General features: G+C 44.5%; 1 protein-coding gene across 5 annotated transcripts in view; it reads left to right on the top strand.

Annotated features, from left to right (window-relative positions):
• Nucleotides 1-1402: 1402 nt before the first annotated feature.
• The window catches only part of LOC105495600 (dpy-19 like C-mannosyltransferase 3), an 82801-nt gene continuing 60763 nt past the window's right edge, over nucleotides 1403-23440 (top strand). For 2 of the 5 annotated variants that reach the window (XM_011765338.3, XM_071085936.1), the window contains exons 1-3: nucleotides 1739-1919; nucleotides 3870-4009; nucleotides 6861-6994. In XM_011765338.3, coding sequence (XP_011763640.2) covers nucleotides 3907-4009; nucleotides 6861-6994 — 237 coding nt within the window. In that variant the 5' untranslated portion in view covers nucleotides 1739-1919; nucleotides 3870-3906. Of the gene's footprint in view, nucleotides 1553-1737; nucleotides 1920-3869; nucleotides 4010-6860; nucleotides 6995-23440 lie in introns of those variants that run through there. The other 3 variants (XM_011765339.2, XM_011765342.3, XM_011765340.3) reach the window with 3 other exon arrangements.

Below are 23440 nucleotides of genomic sequence, written 5' to 3' on the forward strand. Positions count from 1 at the left end.
TAGGAAAGGCTTCCTGGATGGAGTAATTTAGTGTTGGAGTCAGACCAATGAGCGCCTTTTCAAGGGTGGAGGTCCCAGATGGCCATTCCTTTAGCAAAAATCAATTAACATGTAAAGTATATGCTGACAAATAAAACGTTTGATGGGCCCAGTGCAGTGGCTCAAGCCTGTAATCCCAACATTTTGAGAGGCTGAGGCAGGCCTGCCTCAACTCAGGAGTTTTAGACCAGACTGGGCAACACAATGAGACCCCATCTCTACAAAAATTAAAATGAATCTCAGCTACTCAGGAGGCTGAGAAAGCAGGGTCACTTGGGTGCACGGGACTAAGGTTGCAGTGAGCTATGATCACACCACTGCACTCCAGCCTGGACGACAAAGCAAGACCCTCGTCTCTACGAAAAATTTAAAAATTAGCCGGGCATAGCAGTGCCAGCCTCTGGTCCCAGCTACTCGGGAGGCTGAGGCGGGAGGACTGCTTGAGCCCAGGAGGTCGAGGTTGCAGTGAGCCGTGATAGCACCATTGCACTCCAGCCTGGGCGACAGAGAGCCTCATCTCTAAAAAATAATTTCAAAAAAGGTTCCATTTAGTGTTTTTCGTGGTGTGACTAAGAAAGGTATCTAGAAATATAGCACAGTCACTACCTGCTCTCAAAAAGCGGCTGCCAATCTAGTTTGGAGACAGAAAAATATACCCAAGTGAGAACACAGAGGAGTCTATTTTGTGAAAAGGGGCGTCTTTGGAGACGAAAATCCCTCTCTGCGGGACGCTGACGGGCAGTCGTTAAAGGACTTCAGCGGCAATCGGGCACTGGGGCTTTGCCAAGGCTTGGAGGCGGCGCGCCAGGCCGGGCAACGCGGGAAGCGGGGCAGGCCCGAGTGGCCCTACTGCTGGCGTCCCTACCGATCCCTGCGCATCCGCCACACAGCAGGGGACGGCAGGAAGGAGGAAGGAGGGGAAGTCCCGTAAATCAGGCCCTCAGGGGCTCCCAGGCCCGCACCATTCTCAAACCCCGGGGGCCACCGCAGAGCCGCTGCTCCGGGCCGTGTGGCTCGAGGCGACCCTTCCTCGGAGTCGCCGGGCCCTCCTCTCCCGAGCCGAATCTCTAGCTCTGGCCTGAGGTGACCGGCGCCGGCGAGAGCAAACACAGGATTCGCACCCCGCTCCCCACGACAGCGGCTCCGCGGCGCCGCTCAGAGTCCCCGGAACAGACCGGACTCAAGGCAGGCCAGGCAAGCGGAAGTGTGCCGCTTCCTTCCGGCCAGCGCCGCACGAGACGGGGCGGGGATCCGCGGAAGGAGGCGGAGACTCCTGTTGACGAACAGCTCCTGGGGCCTATGGGCGCGGCCGCAGCCGCCAGGCCTCTCCGGCGCGCCCCCTCCCCGGGGCTGTCGACGCCCCCCAGCCCCTCATTTCCACAAAGCTCCGCGGCGGCTCTGCCCTCCTTGTCCCCGCGGCGCGCTGCGGCCCGTGGCGCTGCCCCGCTCCCGCCTAGCCCAGTCGGCCTCCTTCCCCTCCCGGAGCCGCGCGTGAGGACCGCTGAGACCGCAGGTCTGTGGCGGCGCGCGGGGACGCGCGGGGGAGGGTCCCCCGAGAGGGCGGGCGGCCGCCGGCGGAACACACGGCTACAGCTTCGAGCCCCTCAGGCCGCCCCGCCCCGCCGCGTGGCGCATTCGGGGGGCGCGGCCGCGGCGTCGGGGCGTCGGGAGGGGCGGAGCGCGGAAGTGTCAGCCGGGACGCGGGCCGGGCTGGACTCGGGAGGGACCAAGTTTGCGGAGCGGCTTCTGCGCGACGGCAGTGCGGCGAGGCAGGGCCTGGGCTGCGACCCCCAGGGCCGCTCGCCCGAACTTCCCGGCTGCCCCTGTCCTGGGAGACCTACCTGATGGGGACGCCAGGTGTGCAGGGGCGTGGCGCGTAGGTAAGCGGACCCGGTGCCTGCCTCACCCAGGGGATGCTCACTAGAGCGCTAGGCTTTTTAATTTTTTTTTTTTAGAGACGGGGGTCTCGCTCTCTGGCCCAGGCTGGAGTGCAGTGGCGCGATCACGGCTCACTGCAACATCGAATTCCTGGGCTCAAGCGATTCTCCCACCTCAGCCTCTGGAATAGCTGGGACCACAAGCATGCACCACCGCACCCGCCTAATTATTTTATTTTATTTTATTTTATTTTATTTTTATTTTTATTTTATTTATTGTATAGATAGGGTCTCGCCCTGTTGCCCAGGCTGGTCTCAAACTCTTGGTCAGAAGTGATCCTCCTGCCTCAACCTCCCAAAGCGCTGGAATTAACATGAGCCGCCTTGCTCGGCCAGCACTAGTCGTCCTTATTAATAAAGAATCGAGTCTGGTCCCTTTTCAGTCGCTTACAATGGCATTCCTTTTGATCTGATGGAGGAACTTTTTGTTTCATAGTTCATGGGACTATTGCAGTGCCTGACACATAATTGGTACTTAAATATGTGTTGGTTTTCTGCCTTACCATATTAGAATATATGAATTGTTTTAAAAAGTCCTTTCCCACTTAGGGAGGACTCTAGGATGAGGTCACATGGGGGATAAGCCCATCTGTGGCTGTAGGACTTTGTTAAACACGCTCTCTGTTCCAGGTTCTCCATTTCCAGTGCTTGAAAGCGCAGTACTTAAATCTGGCTTCCTGCTTTTTTATTTTTTATTTTTGGTATGAATGAATACATGAATTGTATAATGTTAGTTGGTTTGTTCTGTAGAGCAAGTTCCCCTTAGGAATTAATAAACTGTGGAAACAATCATGTCAGGCTACTAGTCACATTTGAGAAATAATTAGTAAGAGGCTGTTCATTATTCAGAGAAGTGAAGCAAGATGTTCTGGAGGACTAGAACCCGCTTACTCACTGCCACCACTCCCCCGCCTCCCACTTACTGCTGCCAAACCAGGCTCCTGCTCCCCGCAGTTACTCCCACCGACGCTCCCTGGGATAGCAGCTGCCCTGATTGGCACACCCCCGCAGTCATCACCACTGAGGCATATTCCTGAAGCTGCCAGTGTGAATTGTTTTATAGAACACTGGTGTTAAAATTCAGGTACCTGAGACAAAACAATATTTTAGTTCTTCAAAATCCGGTTGTCAACACATTTACTATGGAGTATCTCCCACGTGGCCACTTCTGTGGGAGGTACTGAAGACCTACTACCGCCTATGGAAGTAGAAAATAATACACAACTGTGTAATTACGTGACGCATTGCATGGTAACTGCTATGGCTCAGGGAGGGAGAAGATCAGCCAGAACTGGAATGTCCCAAGATGTTCTGGAAGAACAGCGTCTTGTGTGTGTTGCTCACCTGGTTTCGTGACTCCTGGCAGGGCCTGCTGTAGAGCACATGCTTCATGAATAAATATGATTGAGTCAAATAAATATTTATGTTTTGAGTGTAGCGTTGAAGGCCAGCAACGATTTAGATGGCAAGATCAAGGGCAGGCTGGGCAGAATGGCTCATGCATGTAATCCTAGCACTTTGGGAGGCCAAGGCGGGGAGGATCGCATGAGGCCAGGAGTTCACTACCAGCCTGGGCAAGATAGGAAGACCCCATCTTTACAAAAAATAATTAGCCTGGTGTGGTAGCACATTCCTGTAGCCCAGATACTCGGGAGGCTGAGATGGGAGGATCACCTGAGCCTGGGGAAGTAGAGGCTCCAGTGAGCCATGATGATGCCACTGCACTCCAGCCTTGGTGACAGTGAGACCCTGTCTTAGGGGGAAGAAAAAAAAAGATGGGAGGGCATGCGAATCGAGGGAAAATGGCATTAGTAAAGGCATTTCAGCATGGATGAGCACGGGGTGTGTTGGGGAGAAGGTACTGACGTTGATGGCCTGTTTATTTCTGTGTAGGAGTGATTGGGAGAACAATGCATGAAAGTCTGACATCATGATGTCCATTCGGCAAAGAAGAGAAATAAGAGCCACAGAAGTTTCTGAAGACTTTCCAGCCCAAGAAGAAAATGTGAAGTTGGAAAATAAATTGCCATCTGGTAGGTGATTTAAACTAAAGCAGCGATTTGGATTGCTTTTATTTCTGCATATTAAAATGTCACTCTCCAATAGGATAAAAATTTGTTGGGACCTGACAATTAAAACTTGTTCTAGTACCCTGATGTTCTAATTGCAATTTGATTGGATTGATTTTACAGTTATGATTTGACAAAAGATGAAAGAACGTTGATTAGAAGCATTTGTCAGCTGTCTGTTCATTAACTTATGGTTCTTCCAATCTCATCCATTGACTCTAGAGTAATGGTCCCCCATCCACACCCCAGAGTTTAGTCTATCTCTAATTTTTGTGGTCGTGTATACTGTTCAGGCAGCCTTACCTTGGGTGAGTTTCTCATTTCATTAAAATAGTGAACGGTGGATCAACATTTTTTAAAATTCCTTATAATTTAGTCAAATACGTGAAGTTTTCTTTTGCTTTTTTTTTTTTTTTCTTTTATTGATGGGAAAAGTAATCAGAACTTGGTCAGTTGTTTGTATAATGGTAAAGCTTGCTAAGTGATGCATCAAATAGCATTAACTTCTGTCTTCCTGAGTAGGTTTTATAACTAAAGCATGGTCAGGATTTTAAAAGTTAACATGAAAATCTTCATACCCATTAACCATTTTGGATATCTGACAGAATTTACATTATTTACAGCCATGTTAATTCTTACCAGCCAGGCTAGTAAAGCCATCTGTAATGGGAGGTCATGCCACCTGGCTCAGCCATTAGCAAGTAATCAATGCATTTTGGATAATAGTACTTTCTGAACACCTTAAACACTACAAAGAAAGAAAAATACACTCCCATCCTGAAACTAACACCAATGACACTGTCTTGCTGTCTAAATGTCTTATTCTGCGTATGTATACCCATAAGCATTCATATACAGTTTTGCAAAATTGGGATCTACGTGCTATTTTGTAGCTTGCTGTTTTTCTCTTACTATGTTATGAACATGTCATAAGCCAGTTAACGTATTTTTGAAATATCGAAGTAAAGTATTTTTATAGCTGCCACTGTAGAAGTGAAAGGTTTTCTTACCATTTGCTAATACAGACAGAACCGTGATCAGTTTCCTTGTGGCCATATGTTTGTTTAAAACTTTATTTCCTTGGGGCATGTCTTAGTCCATTTCTGTTGCCATAAAAGAATACTTGAGGCTGGGTGATTTATAAAGAAAAGAGGTTTATTTGCCTCAGCGTTCTGCAGACGGTACGGGAAGCATGGCACCAGCATTGGCCTCTAGTGAGACCTCAGGAAGCTTCCAATCATGGTGGAATGCCTAGGGGAGCCAGTGTGTAGAGATCACATGACCAGAGTAGAAGTAATTTCCGAGGAATACAGGGTGTCAGGCTCTTTTTTAACCAACCAGCTCCCCTAGGACTAACAGAATGAGAACTCGAGAACTCAGTACTGCTAGAATCTCACCAAGCCGTTTATGAGGGATCTGGTTCCATCACCACACCACCTCCCATTAGGTCCCACCTCCAACATTGGGAATCATATTTCATCATGAGATTTGGAGGGCCAAATAGTCAAACCATAGCAGGGTACTTGCCTAGATTTGGAATTACTGGCCAAATGGGATGCTCATTTTGGTGGCTTTTACTCACTGCTGCCATGTTACATTCCAGAGAGGCACCAATTTATTCTTCTAGCAGCAATGTTTGAAGATGTCTATTTTTTATACCCTTACCAAAACAGAGTATTCGCATTTTGAAAGCTGTCAAATTGGCCAAGATTTTTAGAAGTATAACTCACACTTTTGATTTGCATTTCTTTAACATTAATGAATTTGAACATCTTCAGTCTATTATTATTGGCCACTTTTTTCTATTGTACATTGCCTGTTCATGTCCTTTATCTTTTTCCTACTGCAGTATTCATCTTGACAGGACAATAAATTGTCCTGAAATAAAATAAATTGTCCTGAAAGTATTCATCTTATATTAAGGGTATTTAAGCTTTCTTATATGTGCTATCCGTATTTTTCCTAGTTTATATGTCCTTTAACTGGAGTTACGTTGGATTATTTATTCTGTAAGTTTTTTCCCGCCAGAGCATTCTTGCAAAACCTGTGGGTTTTAAAAAAAAGTTTTAGGTAATCGGCCAGGTGCAGTGGCTCATGCCTATAATCCCAGCACTTTGGGAGCCCGAGGCGGGTGGATCACTTGAGGTCAGGAGTTCAAGACCAGCCTGGCCAACATGGTGAAACCCTGTATCTACTAAAAATACAAAAATTAGCCAGGCATAGTGGTGTGTGCCTGTTGTCCCAGCTACTCAGGAGACTGAGGTGGGAGAATTGCTTGAACCTAGGAGGCAGAGGTTGTAGTGAACCGAGATTGCTCCACTGCATTCCATCTTTGGCAACAGAGCAAGATCCTGTCTCAAAAAAAAAAAAAATTTTTTTTTAGGTAATTAAGTTTTTAAAATAGCTTTTAAAGAATAAACCACCGGTTGTACCTAGATCATCTAAAAGATCGATTGAGTCCTAGGCATGTAACACATTTAGTCATCCGTTTAACAGACTTCATAGTTAAATTATGGTTGTTAAAGTGTGCCAGACAGAGGTCCTCAGTATTAAAGATGAATAAGATAATATATTTGTCTTCAAGAAGCTCACATTGTAGTTGGCAGAACGGACACATGAACAGTTGGATATGGGGCAAAAGTTGTAATAGAATAAAACAGGTCTGTGGAATCAGAAAGGACCCTCTGTTGGAGACAGGAAAAGCTTTCCCAGTGACAGGCAGCTAGACTTAGCTTACTTGGTAATCTGAAGTAGAACTATTACATTCTAATTTTTTTGCTAACTTAGTAATTTATCTGTTCCATTTTTCCAAAAGGTTGTACCAGTAGAAGATTATGGAAGATTTTGTCATTGACAACTGGTGGAACCATTGCCCTTTGCATTGGACTTCTTACGTCTGTCTACCTTGCCACGTTACATGAAAATGATTTATGGTTTTCTAATATTAAGGTATGGAGTTTCTTTGACCGTTGTATGATTCACTCAGTGGGGTCTCCAGTAGTAAGCCATGTGGATGAATGACCAAGGCAACACAGTTTTACCATAAAGAATCCAATCTCTAGAAAGGTTGAACTATAGAGTGAAAAGATTTTTGTGTTTATTATTTTAAAATAACATATCAGAATCTTTTTAAAAATATTTATTTATTTATTTATTTTTGAGGTGGAGTCTCACTCTGTCACCCAGGCTGGAGTGCAGTGACACAATCTTGGCTCACTGCAACCTCTGCCTCCCAGGTTCAGGTGATTCTTTTGGCTTAGCCTCCCGAGTAGCTGGGACTATAGGTGCGTGTCACCACATCCAGCTAATTTTTGTATTTTTACTAGAGACGGGGTTTCACCATGTTGGCCAGGCTGGTCTCGAACTCCTGACCTTGTGATCCGCCTGCCTCTGCTTCCCAGCGTGCTGGGATTACAGGCATGAGCCACCACGCCCAGCCAGAATCTTTATTTTTAATTTTTTGAGATAGGTTATTGCTTTGTCACCCAGGCTAGGATGCAGTGGTGCAAACATGGCTCACTGCAGCCTCAGCCTCCTGGGCTCAAGCGAGTATCCTGCCATTGCTTCCTGTGTCGCTGGGACCACAGGCATGCACCACCTCGCCAAGCTAATTTTTTGATTTTTTTGTAGACAGGGTCTCACTTTGTTGCCCATGCTGGTCTCAAACTCCTGGGCTCAAGTGATCCTACTGCCTCGGTATTCCAAAATATGAGAATGAGCCACAGCACCCAGCCCAGGATTTTTCTAATCAAATGAGTATTTTCTTTTTCATTAAATTATTCTATTTATTTAGCAGTTACTCTAAATTAGTATTATTCAAGTTATAGATTGTGAAATTAGTGCAGTAGGTCATGAGTAACATTTTTCTTAATGAAATCAAAAAGAAGAGAATACTATCACATCTAGTAGAGTTGAGGATTGTTTTGTGAAACTTTTAATTATATATATATGTGTGCACAAACTGGGTCACAGTATACAAGGTACTTCTCTTTTTTTTCTTATTGTCTACAACAGGAAAAAAACCAACCAACCAGCCAACAAACAAAAAACCGAAAAAGAAATAAAAAAGCCACTGCTTTAAATCATGAGCTCCACAGAGGGTCCTCAGCATGTTCATGCCTATCTAATACTCTGTGCAAGTGGTTTTGCAGGGCATAGGGTGATGTGGAACCTATGATATTTCCAGGGAAAGGAGCAGTAATTTTAATCCGATTTGCAAGAGGGTCAGCCGGGCATCACGCCTGTAATATCAGCACTTTGGGAGGTCGAGGTGGGTGGATCACTTGAAGTCAGGAGTTCAAGACCAGCCTGGCCAACATGGTGAAACCCCATCTCTACTAAAAACACAAAAATGAGCCAGGCACGATGACATACACCTGTAATCTCAGCTGCTCAGGAGGCTGAGGCACAAGAATCACTTGAACTCGGGAGGAAGAGGTTGTGGTGAGCCGAGATCACACCACTGCACTCCAGCCTGGGTAACAGAGTGAGACTCCGTCTCAAAAAAAAAGTTGGGAGGGTGGTCTGTGACTCTTTAAACACGTTTCCTTGTTTTCTTTTTTTTTTTTTTTTTTTGAGACGGAGTCTCGCTCTGTCGCCCGGGCTGGAGTGCAGTGGCCGGATCTCAGCCCACTGCAAGCTCCGCCTCCGGGTTTATGCCATTCTCCTGCCTCAGCCTCCTGAGTAGCTGGGACTACAGGCGCCCGCCAACTCACCCGGCTAGTTTTTTGTATTTTTTAGTAGAGACGGGGTTTCACTGTATTAGCCAGGATGGTCTCGATCTCCTGACTTCGTGATCCACCCGTCTCGGCCTCCCAAAGTGCTGGGATTACAGGCGTGAGCCACCGCGCCCAGCCACGTTTCCTTGTTTTCTTTCTCTCTCTCTTTTTCAGCATTTCTAGAACTCCTCTTGGCATTGTTTTCAGAACTCGTATATAACTTACATGTGGAAATTTACATCCAAATATACCTTATTTTTAAATCTAATATGCCATGCTCTTAAACTGTGGTGTCTGATGATTAGTTGCTTGTAAAGGTAAACAAACACCGTCAAAGCCAAAGATGTATATCTGTAAGAAAGTTCAAAAGAAGTGACTGATGTAGGATCTAAAGACATTTTCCAAAGAAAGTTTTCCAAAACATTTTGAGCTTTGGTTCTCTTACTGGAATGAGCCTCCAAAGGAGATTGCTTTGATGAGAAATCTAGTTCATAAGAATAACTTCTAGTGTGTTTATTTTTAAACCTGCTGTGTTACTTTATGGGAACAGTATATATATCTTTATATAAATTATCATAGTACCAAAGAAGAATAATTCTTATCCTTCAGTGACAGTAGGTAGTTCTTCTTGTCAGAAGAATTTTACCCGTTTATCTATCTTTTTTTGGGAGGAGCTGGGGCGGACAGGGTCTTTCTTTGTCACCCAGGCTGGAGTGCAGTGGCGCAATCACAGCTCGCTGCAGCCCCAGCCTCCTGGGCTGAAGCATTACTCTCACCTCAGCCTCCCAAGTAACTGGTGCATGTCACTATTCCCAGCTAATTATTTAATTTTTTGTAGAGATGGGCCTACTGTGTTGCCCAGGCTGTTCTCAAACTCCTGGACTCAAGCAATCCTCCTGCGTTGGCCTCCCAATGTGTTGGGATTGCAGGTGTGAGCCACTATGCCCTGCCTATCTCTTTAAAATGGAATGCTGGCAGGGCGTGGTGGATCACTTGAGGTCAGGAGTTTGAGACCAGCCTGGCCAACATGGTGAAACACTGTCTCTACTAAAAATACAAAAGAAATTAGCCAGGCATGGTGGCACATGCCTGTATTTCCAGCTACCCAGGAGGCTGAGGCAGGAGAATTGCTTGAACCCAGGAGGCAGAGGTTGCAGTGAACTGAGATCGTGCCACTGCACTCCAGCCTGTGTGACAGAGCAAGACTTCATCTCAAAAAAAAAGTGCTTATAAAGCGATTACCTCGAATTAAACCATGTAGTGCTTATATATTAACATAAGTATTTTGAAAAAAGACTGAAATATCCCCGTGTGAGCAGATAGCTCAAATTAAATGCTAAAAACAGTGTAGCAAGGAGACATGTTGAAAGAGATCATATAACTTAATTATAAACTATTAAGTGTAGCTCTTTAATGTAAAACTTGTAACTAGCCTTGCTGGTTTCCTTAAATAAATATACCCCATCATCGAGAAATTTGAACACCCTTGGTTTTTCTCTCTTTACTTTCACTGGGTTAAGGAAGTTCTAGTTTCACCTAGTATTTACTGAGCTCCTGTTCCGTGGGTAACATTGAGTTAAACACTCTGGAGAACATGGAAGGAATAACACAGATTTCTGAATTTGCCAGCAGATTTTCCAGTATAGTAAATGAATTGAGTAAGTATATATTAAGCACCTACAGTATGCCAGCAGGCACTGTGCTTAGTGGTAGCAGTATCACTGAATAAGACAAGGCCGTGCCCCCAAGGAACTTACACTCTTGAGAAGGAAACAGGTGAGTATCCAGACAATTACAGGACATCCACACTCAGTGCTAGGATGGGGTGAGATGGAGAGCACTGTGGGAGCACATAGGAGGGAGAGCCTAACCTCATTTTGGAAGATCAGGGAAGCTTTTCTAGAGGAAATGATGGTTAAATAGACCTGAAGGAGGAGTAAGAGTTAACCAGGCAAGCTGGGGAGGAAAGATGAGTGTCCTAGAAGAGGGACAAGTGCAGGAAATTGAAGAGGCAAGAGAGCCTGGTATGTGAAGCATTGCCAGTAGTTTAGCCTGGCTAGAGAGTAGAAGGGGAAAAGGGATGTACTGGGAATGGTAAACAGAGGCCAGATAATAAAGGGTCTGTCTTCTCTGTCTCGAAGATAGAACTCTCTCTGAATGTATTATAGTAGTGAGCCATATTTTTAGTGAGGCAGCAATGTCATCGTATTGGTGTTTCAGAAAGTTGCCTCAGGCTATGATGTGGAAAATGGATTTGGGGAGAGCAAAACTAAAGTCAGGAAACTGCTAAGATAATCCAATTCAGTGGATTCAGTAATATTTATCGCATTCACATATTCAGTAAGTGAATATCTTCTGTGTGCCAGACACTTTTCTAGGCTTTGGGAATAAAACATTGAATACGACATAGAACTCGATTAGGATGAAAAGGGGAAAAATCAGAAAGAAAATGAAAATGAATCCTGTGGTGAAAGTCACACAGGATGATGAGATAGTCACTAGAAGGCTACTTGGAATAGGAAAGTAAAGCAGACCACTTTGAGGACATGTAAACCAAAACCTACATGATATTATAGAAGGAACCAGCCAAGCTAAGATCTGCGAGAACGTTCTAGGCAGAGGAAACAGCAAGCCAAAAGTCTGTAGGGTAGGAATGAACTTGGCAAATCCAGGATCAGAGAGAAGGTGCATGTGGCCAGAATTTTATGAGCAATGAGGAGAAGGTACAAGAGAGGAGAAGAACAGATCACATAGGGCTTTGAGGCTGCAGAAGAGTTGCAGAGACGTGAACCGAAGTCAGAGCTTTTTAGGAAGTGGACTTGGAGGGATGTCTTGATTCATTGTGTAGAAGTTCGTTGAGAGGGAACAGTTGAGAGGCAACCTCGGTCCAAGCTGCCTGGTGTGCTTAGCAGCGGGGTGGATGGATGGACATGCCATTTACTGTGACAGTGAGCACCAGGAGGAGCAGAGCTGGAGGGTTTGAGTTCTGATACCAGCTACCCACCATTAGGCCAAACTTCACAGGATGAGAGTACAGCTCTCTACAAAAATGCCTTCGTTTCACACACCAGTGCAAGTTTGGGCCCCCCCACCCCCAGACAACCCTCACTTCTGACCAGCTGGCTACAAATTCTGAGGTTCCCACCACCCGCTCAGGTTCAACAGTTCACTAGAACAACTCACAGAATTCAGGAAAGTGCTGTATTATGACTACAGATTTGTTATAGCAAAAGATTACAAATCAGAACCAGCCAAAGGGAGTGACACATGCAGCCAAGTCTTCGAGGGTCCCTTTGGAAGCTTTCATTATCTTTTCCCCGTGGAGTCAGGCCCATTACCCTCCTGGCACATCAGTGTGTTACACTATGTGGAGCCAACCAAAGAAGCTCCCCTGAGTTCCGGTGTCTAGTTTTTATTGAGGTTTCATTATGTGGGCACGATTGATTGAATTATTGCCCACAAGGCTGGACACAATCTCCAGCCCTTTTCTTCTCCTTAGAGGTTGGGCTGCTAGCACATGGCTCAAAGCCCTGACTCTCAGGCCACATGGTTGAGTGTTCTGGCATGGCCAACCCCAATCCTGAGTCATCTCCTTAACACAAATTAGGAGCTCACCCTGTCACCTGCTAGCACAGGCTCTCAGATGAGGTCTGAAGAACCTACCATGAATAACAAAGACACTCATCACTTAAAGTTCCAAGGATTTAGAGCGTATCTTCCAGGAACTGGGGACAAACAGCAGCCAGATTCTTTATTCCTGGAGCGTAGAGTTTTGATATGGTTTGGCTGTGTCCCCACCCAAATCTCATCTTTAATTGTGGTTCCCATAATTCCCACATGTCGTGGGAGGGACCCAGTGGGAGGTAATTGAATTATGGGGGCAGGCCTTTCCTGTGCTGCTCTCGTGATAGTGAATAAGTCTCACGAGATCTGTTGGTTTTATTTATTTAATTTTTTTTTTGAGACAGAGTCTCGCTCTGTCGTCCAGACTGGAGTGCGGTGGCACAATCTCGGATCACTGCAACCTCCACCTCCTGGGTTTAAGCGATTGATTCTCCTGCCTCAGCCTCCTGAGTAGCTGAGATTACAGGTGCGTGCTACCACGCCTGGCTAATTTTTGTATTTTTAGTAGAGATGGGTTTCACTATGTTGGTCAGGCTAATCTTGAACTCCTGACCTCGTGATCTGCCCACTTTGGCCTCCCAAAGGGCTGGAATTACAGGTGTGAGCCACCACGCCTGGCCAGATCTGCCTGCCACCGTGTAAGACTTGACTTTGCTCCTCATTCACATTCTTCCATGATTGTGAGACCTCTCCAGCCACGTGGAACTGTGACTCCAGTAAACCTCTTTCCTTTGTAAATTACCCAGTCTCAGTTATGTCTATTAGCAGAGTGAGGAATGGACTAATACAAGGTTACCTCCCCGTAACCAGGGACAGAGGCCAGCCAATTTTTTTCTTGCACAGGAGGCAAGGCAGGGAACAACGAGCTGAGGTTTGACTATGTTGTGAGGCACTTTTAAAGCAGTCCACACAGAAATATGGAGTAAAGGGAGCTAGACTTACGGGGCTGAAGGCAGGAGTTCCGTCTGTGTTGGAAATGGGCATTTTCATATTACCATCTTGTAGATGTGTGGGTGAGATTGTTTCGGGAGTGTGTAAAATGAGAAAGGAAAGAGAACCTGGGCCAGTTTCTGTCTGTGCCTCAGATACCATCTGGGAAGCTATAAAACAGGCACTTTTCCCCACCCACCACGCTTGTCCTCTGAAACTTACAATTGAGCTCAGAGTCTTATTCAATTTTTTTCCTTTGTGTTGAAGCAGTAGTCCATGGCACACATTTTGGTTTGTTTCCTATATCACAAGAAGAATCCTCCAATGTTAGAACCATTTCTCAAACCTGTTAATACCTCTGCGTAGGCATTTGGTTTAGTGTTTTGTTTAGATTCTCTAGATCAGCATTGTCCAATAGGACTATAGTGAAGGAAATGTTCAGTCTATGCACTGTCTAGTACAGTGGGCACATGTGGCTGCTGAACACTTGAAATGGGGTAGTACAACTCAGGAACTCAATTTTTTTTAATTAATCTGATTTAAATATGTACATATTTTCTGTCAATAAACAATTAGAAATTATAAATATCACTGAACAAAGACCTTATTGACCAAAGAAAAACTCATTTTTAGAGTGTATATTCCTTTATAAATCTCCTCTAATTTATACCATTTCTATATTGGGGAATTATTTGAGAAGAGTAAATCTGTTTTCCTTTCGTGTTCCTACCTCATCAAAATTAGGTAGTGTTTAATGAAAATACTTTGATGTTATTTTTTAACATTTTGAAGTAGTTGTAATTATTCAGAGAGTAAAAGTGTTGCTTATATAATAGACAAGTCATACATTGAATTTATGCATTCAAAATTATTTTTAAATGCTTGTTGTATTGTTTGTATGTAAAAAGTGGAAACCCTGAAATAGCAACTGGAAAGTTAAAGGAAAAGATACTAGTTTTACATGGTCTTAGAAAATACATATCTAGTATCCTTTCTCAGCATATTTTTGAAATTTTAAGTTATTTTTCTGTTGTCTTAATGCTGGGAAATTGAAAGTATTCAAGATTTTTTAAAATACCGTTTATTGAATGTCTGTTACATGCTTGGAACTATTTGGGGGCATTTTAATACATACTGTATTTATTTGTACCTATTTTTTGAGACAGGTTCTCACTCTATCACTCAGGCAGTGGCACAATCAAGGTCACTGCAACCTTGAACTCCTGGGCTCAAGCAATCCACCCACCTCAGCCTCCCAAGTGGCACCGGCTAATTTTTTCATTTTTTGTAGAGACAGAGTCTCACTTTGTTGCCCAGGCTGTTCTTGAACTCTTCACCTCAAGCAAGCCTCCCACCTGGGCCTCCCAAAGTGCTGGGATTATAGGTGTGAGCCACAATGCCCGACCTACATATTTGTGTAATCTGCCTATCTTTAGAGCCCAAACACTAACTCTAAATTGTCCTTTCAGTGCAACCAGCTTTTTTACTGCCCTTTATTGTAAACAGAAACAAAAAGAAAACCACCCCCTGCCTTTTTTTTTTTTTTTTTTTTTTTGAGACAGAGTCTTGCTCTGTCACCCAGGCTGGAGTGCAGTGGCACGATTTTGGCTCACTGCATCCTCCGCCTCCTGGGTTCAAGCGGTTCTCCTGCCTCAGCCTCCCAAGTAGCTGGGATTACAGGCAGGCGCCACCGTGCCCGGCTAATTTTTGTATTTTTAGTGGAGACGGGGTTTCACCATGTTGGCCAGGATGGTCTCGATCTCTTGACCTCGTGATCCGCCCACCTCAAATTCCCAAAGTGCTGGGATTACAGGCATGAGCCACCACGCGCAGCTAGTGAAAGCCCATTTTCTTACTTGGTGTTCTGCCCTTATGGTGCCTGGCACGTCATCAGTGCTAAGTAGCTTTCAGTATTCTGCAGTAGAGTCCACTGCTGGGGCTGAGGGTATGGGGTAGGCAGAGGAAAAGGGGAGGCACTGGCTGCTGTGAAGGATCTGGATGGGAACTAGAACCAAAGGATATGACTTCCAGAGCTTGCCTTCGAGGATACGATATGGTTAGTCCTGGCAGTTACAGGAGCCAGTGGATGCATTTTAAGTGATTTTTGTTTAGTAGTTTTGTTTTTTATTGTGGTGGTTGTTGAGATGGAGTCTCACTCTGTCGCCCAGGCTGGAGTACAGTAGTGTAGTCTTGACTCACTGCAACCTTCGCCTCCCGAATTCAAGTGATTCTCCTGCCTCAGCCTCCTGAGTAGAGTAGCTGGGATTACAGGTGCGCACCACCACGCCCAGCTAATTTTTGTATTTTTTAGTAGAGACGAAGTTTTGCCATGTTGGTCAGGCTGGTCTCGAACTCCTGACCTCAGGTGTTCCGCCCATCTTGGCCTCTCAGAGTGCTGGGATTACAAGCGTGAGCCACCACGCCCTGCCATGTATTTGATAGATCTGTGTAGCCTTCCTTTTTATTTTCTGAGTGTGTGTTTTTTTTAAATTATTGAAACTATGTTGTAACAATAATGACAAAATTTTAAATGAAAAAATTACTTAATATTCATTACCCTTAACAAAAAGCAGTTTTCATTTTTCCCTTCTATTCTTCCTCCTAAGTGCCTAAATATTTTACTTATTTATGACCCGAGTATAGCTAGTTTTTATAATCTACCTTATCTGCTGTTACATCCTATGCTTTTTCCATGTATACATTTTCACAAAACTTTTGTAATTACGTAAGTAGTTATGGTTTTATAATTTAATATTTTTGAAGTTTTTATACTCTTGATTATTCCACTATTTTCATGCTCCCAACTTTGGATAGTTAGATTGTTTATAATACTACAGTTAAATTCCTAACATGGCTTACTTATTCTCACTTTAAAGTGGCAATGTAGTGGTTATCAGTTCCTTCTTTCTTGGAATTCCGTCAGAGCAATTAAGGAATGTGAAAAATAGATAATCAAGTTCCAACTTTGATCAAGGGGGCTGCTAAATCCAGTGGTACTCAGAAAGATGCTGAGAGAAGAGTCTGCGGCCAGGCATGGTGGCTCATGCCTGTAATCCCAGCACTTTGGGAGGCCAAGGCGGGCACATCACTTGAGCCCAGGAGTTCAAGACCAGCCTGGCCAACATGGCAAAACCCTGTCTCTGCTAAAAATACAAAAATTAGCCAGGCGTGGTGGTGCACTCCTGTAATCCCAGCTGAAGCAGGAGAATCGCTTGAACCTGGGCGGGAAAGGTTGCAGTGAACCAAGATTGCGCCATGCACTGCAGCCTGGGTGACAAAGCGAGACTTCATCTCAAAAAAAAAAAAGAAAGAGGAGTCTGCAAGCTGCAGGGGTCAGATAAAGTGAGTAAAGCATCGTCCTCCAAAGTTAGTGGCATCTCCTTAGGGGTAAAACCAACAGTGCCTTGAGTAGGAACATGGGATGAGTGTGCAGGCTATAGTGGCAGCAGCTCTCTTGGATCCACTCTGCTATGAAGAACAGCACGCTACACAGGCCGGCCAGAAGGAGTGATCACAGAGACAAGCCATATTTGTAAGAGATGGGATTTAAGAGGACAGTAATGAAGGGAGGCAACCTGCATTTTGAAGATCCCCAAAGCTATCAAGTTCTGTTGACTAAAATGAGGAAAAGACTAAATAACTCACCCTTGTAAAACACCCTATATAATGAAAAATCTTGCTGACCTGAGCTTTGTGCCCAGCCTCGCCCCCACATGAACTTCCTGCAAGTAGCTTGTGTGGTAAGAACTTGCCACATTCAAAGGCCGGGCGCGGTGGCTCAAGCCTGTAATCCCAGCACTTTGGGAGGCCGAGACGGGCGGATCACGAGGTCGGGAGATCGAGACCATCCTGGCTAACACCGTGAAACCCCGTCTCTACTAAAAAATACAAAAAATTAGCCGGGCGAGGTGGCAGGCGCCTGTAGTCCCAGCTACTCGGGAGGCTGAGGCAGGAGAATGGCGTATACCCGGGAGGCGGAGCTTGCAGTGAGCTGAGATCCGGACACTGCACTCCAGCCTGGGCGACAGAGCGAGACTCCGTCTCAAAAAAAAAAAAAAAAAAAAAAAGAACTTGCCACATTCAGACATAACTGATAAGGAAGGAACTGGGACAAGATTGTCCAGTGATACTGCAACAAAAAAGGGAAGAGAACAACAAGTAGACATCATTGATGAAGAACAGTCCTCAGAAGAATTTTACGGTGGAGATGTGGAGGTTGTAACCACACATGTCACATTAAAAGGTAATCATTTGCCACTGTGGAAGATGCATACAAAGGAGAAGCGTAAGAAGCTGTGTACCTTCTTCAAGGGGGAACAGGAAGAGAACAAAAGGAAGTGAAACATGAACTGGCAGACTTTAGACAAGAAATAGAATTACAAGGTAGAATCATTGTAGAAATTATGACCATCTCGGATGCACCATGCAGGAGACTAGAATCTGCAGAATGTACAGAAAGAGCAATGTTGGACAGGACTGAGAGAGGTCAACAAAATGAAAGGAAGATTGAATAAAGTGACAGTATGAGAAAGCAAGTGACAATTGAGGACAAAGAGCAGCAAGCATGCATCATTTGTGTCCCAAAAAAAGAGAACCAGAACAATAAATCAGGAAAACAAAACAAAACAAAAAGCACGTGTTTAAAGATGTAATTCAAGGAAACTTTCCAAAAATAAAAGGAAATTTGAATCTAGTAATTGAAGGGGCAGAGCAGGTTCCGGGATAAATTGGCCTAGAAAAATCATTAGCAGGATAGAGTTCTCTGAAGTTGCTGGACTTAAATATATAAAGAAACCTTTGGACATTCTAGACAAAAAGATCAAGTTACCAATAAGGAGAAACAAAGGTCAACCTGGCATTCAGGTTCTCCACAGTAACGTCTAATGGTCAGAGACCATGAATGATGCCTAGAAAGTAGGGCCGGGTGTGGTGGCTCACGCCTGTAATCCCAGCACTTTGGGTGGCTGAGGTGGGCGGATCACAAGGTCAGGAGATCGAGACCATCCCATCCTGGCTCACACAGTGACACCCCGTCTCTACTAAAAATACAAAAAACTAGCCGGGTGTGGTGGCGGGCGCCTGTAGTCCCAGCTACTCGGGAGGCTGAGGCAGGAGAATGGCGTAAACCCGGGAGGCGGAGCTTGGAGTGAGCCCAGATCACGCCACTGCACTCCAGCCTGGGCAACAGAGCAAGACTCCGTCTCAGAAAAAAAACAACAACAACAACAACAAAAAAAGAAAATGCTCAAGTAAGAGAAAGTGATTTACACGTTTTAACCCAGTCATTCCATTGCATATAAAGACAGCATACAGGCCGGGCGCGGTGGCTCAAGCCTGTAATCCCAGCACTTTGGGAGGCCGAGACGGGCGGATCACGAGGTCAGGAGATTGAGACCATCCTGGCTAACACGGTGAAACCCCATCTCTACTAAAAAATACAAAAAACTAGCCGGGCGAAGTGGCGGGCGCCTGTGGTCCCAGCTACTCGGGAGGCTGAGGCAGGAGAATGGCGTAAACCTGGGAGGCGGAGCTTGCAGTGAGCTGAGATCCGGCCACTGCACTCCAGCCTGGGCGACAGAGCCAGACTCAGTCTCAAAAAAAAAAAAAAAAAAGACAGCATACAACCTTTTTTTCCCCCTAGAAATAATATATTTTTAAGAATACCTGAAAAAATTGGAAGAGGAAAAACTTGATCCATCCATGAGATACATGGAAAAACAATGACAGAAGGATGCTCAGTGGGGCTCAAATTTGTTTAACTATAGGACTAAAACTAAAAATTAGTGATAGAACAAAATGTATATGATACAGATATTGTCATATTAGGTGCAAGAGTAATGCAGGTCTTGTCATTCATTTTTTATTTATTTATTTATTTATCTATTTATTTATTTATGAGACAGAGCTTGCTCTGTCACCCAGGCTGGAATGAACTGGAATGATCTTGGCTCACTGCAACCTCCGCCTTCTGGGTTCAAGCAATTGTGCCTCAGCCTCTCCAGTAGTTGGGATTACAAGCCTGCACCACCATGCCTAGCTAATTTTTTTTTTTTTTTTTTTTTTTTTTTTTTGGTATTTTTAGTAGAGACGGGATTTTGCCATGTTGCCCAGGCTGGTCTCGAACTCCTGAGCTCAGGCAGTCCACCCACCTCTGCCTCCCAAAGTTAGGATTACAGGCGTGTGCCACCATGCCCGGCCGCCATTACTTTTAAATGGCAAAAACCACAATCACTTTTGCACCAACCTAGTACATAAGAATGCCAACATAAGTAATAATGTTATAATACATAATAGTATAATAATATAGCAATGTAATATGTATAACACAAGATAAAAGAGGAAGGAGAAGAGAGGGTAAAAGATGGTGGAGGCTGACTGGGCACAGTGGCTCATACCTGTCATCCCAGCACTTTGGGAGGCCAAGGATCACTTGAGTTCAGTAGTTCAAGACAAGCCTGGGCAATATGGTGAAACCCCATCTCTAAAAAAATAAAAAAATTTGCCGGGCATGGTGGCACGTGCCCATAGTTCCATCTACTTGGGAGACTGAGGTAGGAGGATTACTTGAGCTTAGGAGGCAGAGGTTGTCATTAGCTAAGATTGTGCCATTGTCCTCCAGCCTGTTTGACAGAATGAGACCCTGTCTCAAAAAGAAAAGGATGGGGGAGGCCAGCCGGCACAGTGGCTCACAGCTGTCATCTCAGCACTCTGGAGGGCAGAAGGTGGGAAGATTGCTTGAGCCCAGAAGTTCAAGACCAGCCTGGGCAACATAGTGAGATCCCATCTCTACAAAAATTTTTTTTAAATTAGCTGGGGGTGGTGGTGTGCACCTGCAGTCCCAGTTACTTGGGAAGCTGAGACAGGAGGGTCATCTGAGCTGGGGAGGTCAAGGCTGCAGTGAGCTATGATCACACCACTGCACTCCGGCCTGGGTGACAGAGTGAGACCCTGTCTCTAAAAACAAAAAAAAAGAAAAGAAAAAAATTTTTTAAAAAATGGGTGGGAGTATCCTGATTTCTTTCTCTTTTATATCTGGAAGTCAAAATTTTGATTTAAAACTGGTAAGAAACACCAGCCTGGGCAACATGGCAAAAACCTGTCTGTACTAAAAATACAAAAAAAAAATTAGTCAGGCTTGGTGGCACACAACTTACCCCCAGCTACTTGAGAGGGTGCGATGGGATGATCACCTGAGCACAGGAGGCCAAGTCTTAAGTGAGCCAAGATCATACCATTGCACTCCAGCCTGGGCAACAGAGCAAGACCCTGTCTCGAAAACAAAAAAAGATGGCAGTACTCTTCAAGTTGATCTACAGATTCAACATGATCCCTCTGAGAATCCCAGGTAGACTTTTCACAGAAATTGACAAGCTAGTCCGAAAATGTATACGGAAACTCATGGGACTCAGAATAGCTAAAACAGTTTTGAAAAAGAAAAACGAAGTTGTAAGACTCAAACTTTCTGATTTCAAAACTTACTACACAGCCACAGTAATCAGACTCTTGTGCTGGCATAAGGTAGATGTATAGATCAGTGGAATAAAATTAGAAATACAGACATAAATCCTTAGATGATCAAGTGATTTTCAGCAGGGCACCAGGAAGGACGGTTAAGTAGAGAAAGAATAGTCTTCAATAAATGGTCTATAAACAAATGGATATTCACATGCAAAAGAATGAAGTTAGACCACTGCCTCACACCACACACAAAAATTAACTCAAAATGGATCATAGGCCTGAATGTCTAAAACTGTAAAACATTTAGAAGAAAACATACAAATGAATCTTTATAACCGTGGAGTAGGCCAAAACTTCATAGAGACAACACTAAAAACACATGATTAAAAATAAATAAATAAATTTGTCTTCATCAAAATTAGACATTTTCATACTCCAAAGTACACCATCAGGCCAGGCGCAGTGGCTCATGCCTGTAATCTCAGCACTTTGGAGGCCAAGGTGGGCAGATCACTTGAGGTCAGGAGTTCAAGACCAGCTGGGCCAAAATGGTAAAACCCTGTATCTACTAAAAGTACAAAAATTAGCCAGGTGTGATGGCACACATCTGTAGTCCCAGCTACTAGGGAGGCTGAGGCAGGAGGATCACTTGAACCTGGGAGGTAGAGGTTGCAGTGAGCTGAGATGGCGCCACTGTGCTCCATCCTGGGTGAAAGAGCAAGACTCCGACTCAAAAAAAAATTAAAAATTAAAACTTGAAAGTCAAAATTATTCCTTGATCCGTGGGCTGTAGAATGGATTTTGTGTTAGCAGGTGTGAAAATAATACAAATCACCAGATGCATTATCAATGAGCAGTAGTATTTTGAAAAGAATTTTTTTTTCTTCCTGAGTAGTAGGTCTCAACAGTGGGCCTAAAATATTCAGTAAATCATGCTATCAAAACATCTACTGTCATCCAGGTTTTGTTGTCCATCTCTAGAACACAAGCAGAGTAGATTTCACATCATTCTTAATAAGGGCCCTAGGATTTTCAGAATGGTAAATGAACATTGGCTTCAACTTAAAGCCGCCAGCTGCATTAGCCCCTAACAAGAGAGTCGGCGTGTGCTCTGAAGCTTTGAAGCCGGGCATTGACTTCTCCTCTTGAGCTGTAAGAGTCCGAGACGACATCTTTCAATAGAAGGCTGTTTCGTCTACATTGAATATCTGTTGTTTAATGTAGGCGCCTTCATCAGCCATCTTAACTGGATCTTCTGGATGACTTGCTACAGCTTTTCCATCAGCACTTTCAGCTTCACCTTGCACTTGTATGTTAGGGAGATGGCTGCTTCCCCTCAACCTCATGCACCAACCTCTGCTAGCTTCCAGCTTTTCTTCTGTAGCTTCCTCACCTCTCTAGCCTTCACAGAATTGAAGGGAGTTAGGGCCTTGCTCTGGATTAGGCGTTGGCTTAAGAGAATGTTTTAGATGGGTTGATTTTCTATCAGAGCATTAGACTTTTCATCCTTATCATTGGTGCGTTCACTGGAGTAGCACTTTTAATTTCCTTCCATAACTTTTCCTTTGTGTTAACAGCTTGGCTGTTTGGCACAGGAGGCCTAGCTTTTGGTCTCTCAACTTTCGACATGCTTTCCTCACTAACTTACCACCTCTAGCTTTCCATTTAAAGTGAGAGATGTGCCACACTTCCTTTCAACGCTTAGAGGCTATTGTAAAGTTAGTAATTTTGATATGATTGTGTCTCAGGGAGCAGAGAGGCCTGGGGAGAGGAAATGAGACAGAAGAATGACAGAGGTATCAGAACACACATTCAGTTCACCATCTTACATGGGTGTGGTTTATTGTGCCCCAAAACAATTACAGTAGTACTGATGACATCAAAGATCACTGATCCTAGATCCCATGACAAGTATAATAATAAAGAAAAATGTGAAATATTGGAAGAATTACTAAAATGTGACGGAGACAAAAAATGAGCAATAGCTGTTGGGGAAATGGCCTTGATAGTTGTTTGATGCATAGTTGCCACTAAGTTTCAGTTTGTAAAAACACGTTATCTGCAAAGGGCAGGAAAGCGAGACACAGTGAGATGAGGCGTGCCTGAAGTCATTTCCCTTTATTTACAATGTGTTCTTTCTTTGGTGTTTTTTTTTTGTTGTTGTTGTTGTTTGTTTGTTTGTTTTTGAGACAGGATCTCGCTCTGTCTCCCAGTCTGGAGTGCGGTGGTGCGATCTTGGCTCACTGTAGCCTCGACCTCCTGAGCTCAGGTGATTCTCCCACTGCAACCCCACGAGTAGCTGGAACTACAGGTGCATGCCATCGTGCCCAGCTAATTTTTTATATTTTTGGTACAGATTGGGTTTTGCCATGTTCCCTAGGCTGGTCTTAAAGTCCTAGGCTCAAGTAATCCACCTGCCTCAGCCTCCCAAAGTGCTGGGGTTATAGGCGTGAGCCACCACACACAGCCGCATTCTTCTTTCTTGTTGGAACATACACATCTTTTGGTCAAGTACTAAATTCCTGCACCTTTTTGTTTCCCCAGCAAATAAATGTGCAGTGATAAGGAAGGCAGTTCTCCTTTGGCTGTGAGCACCAAGGTCACTCTTCTTTTTAGTCTTTTTTCCGTTTGCTGACATTTTCCACCTATTTACTTGATATCGCCG

This window comes from Macaca nemestrina, chromosome 20 (genome assembly GCF_043159975.1).
Source record: "Macaca nemestrina isolate mMacNem1 chromosome 20, mMacNem.hap1, whole genome shotgun sequence".
NCBI lineage: Eukaryota > Metazoa > Chordata > Mammalia > Primates > Cercopithecidae > Macaca > Macaca nemestrina.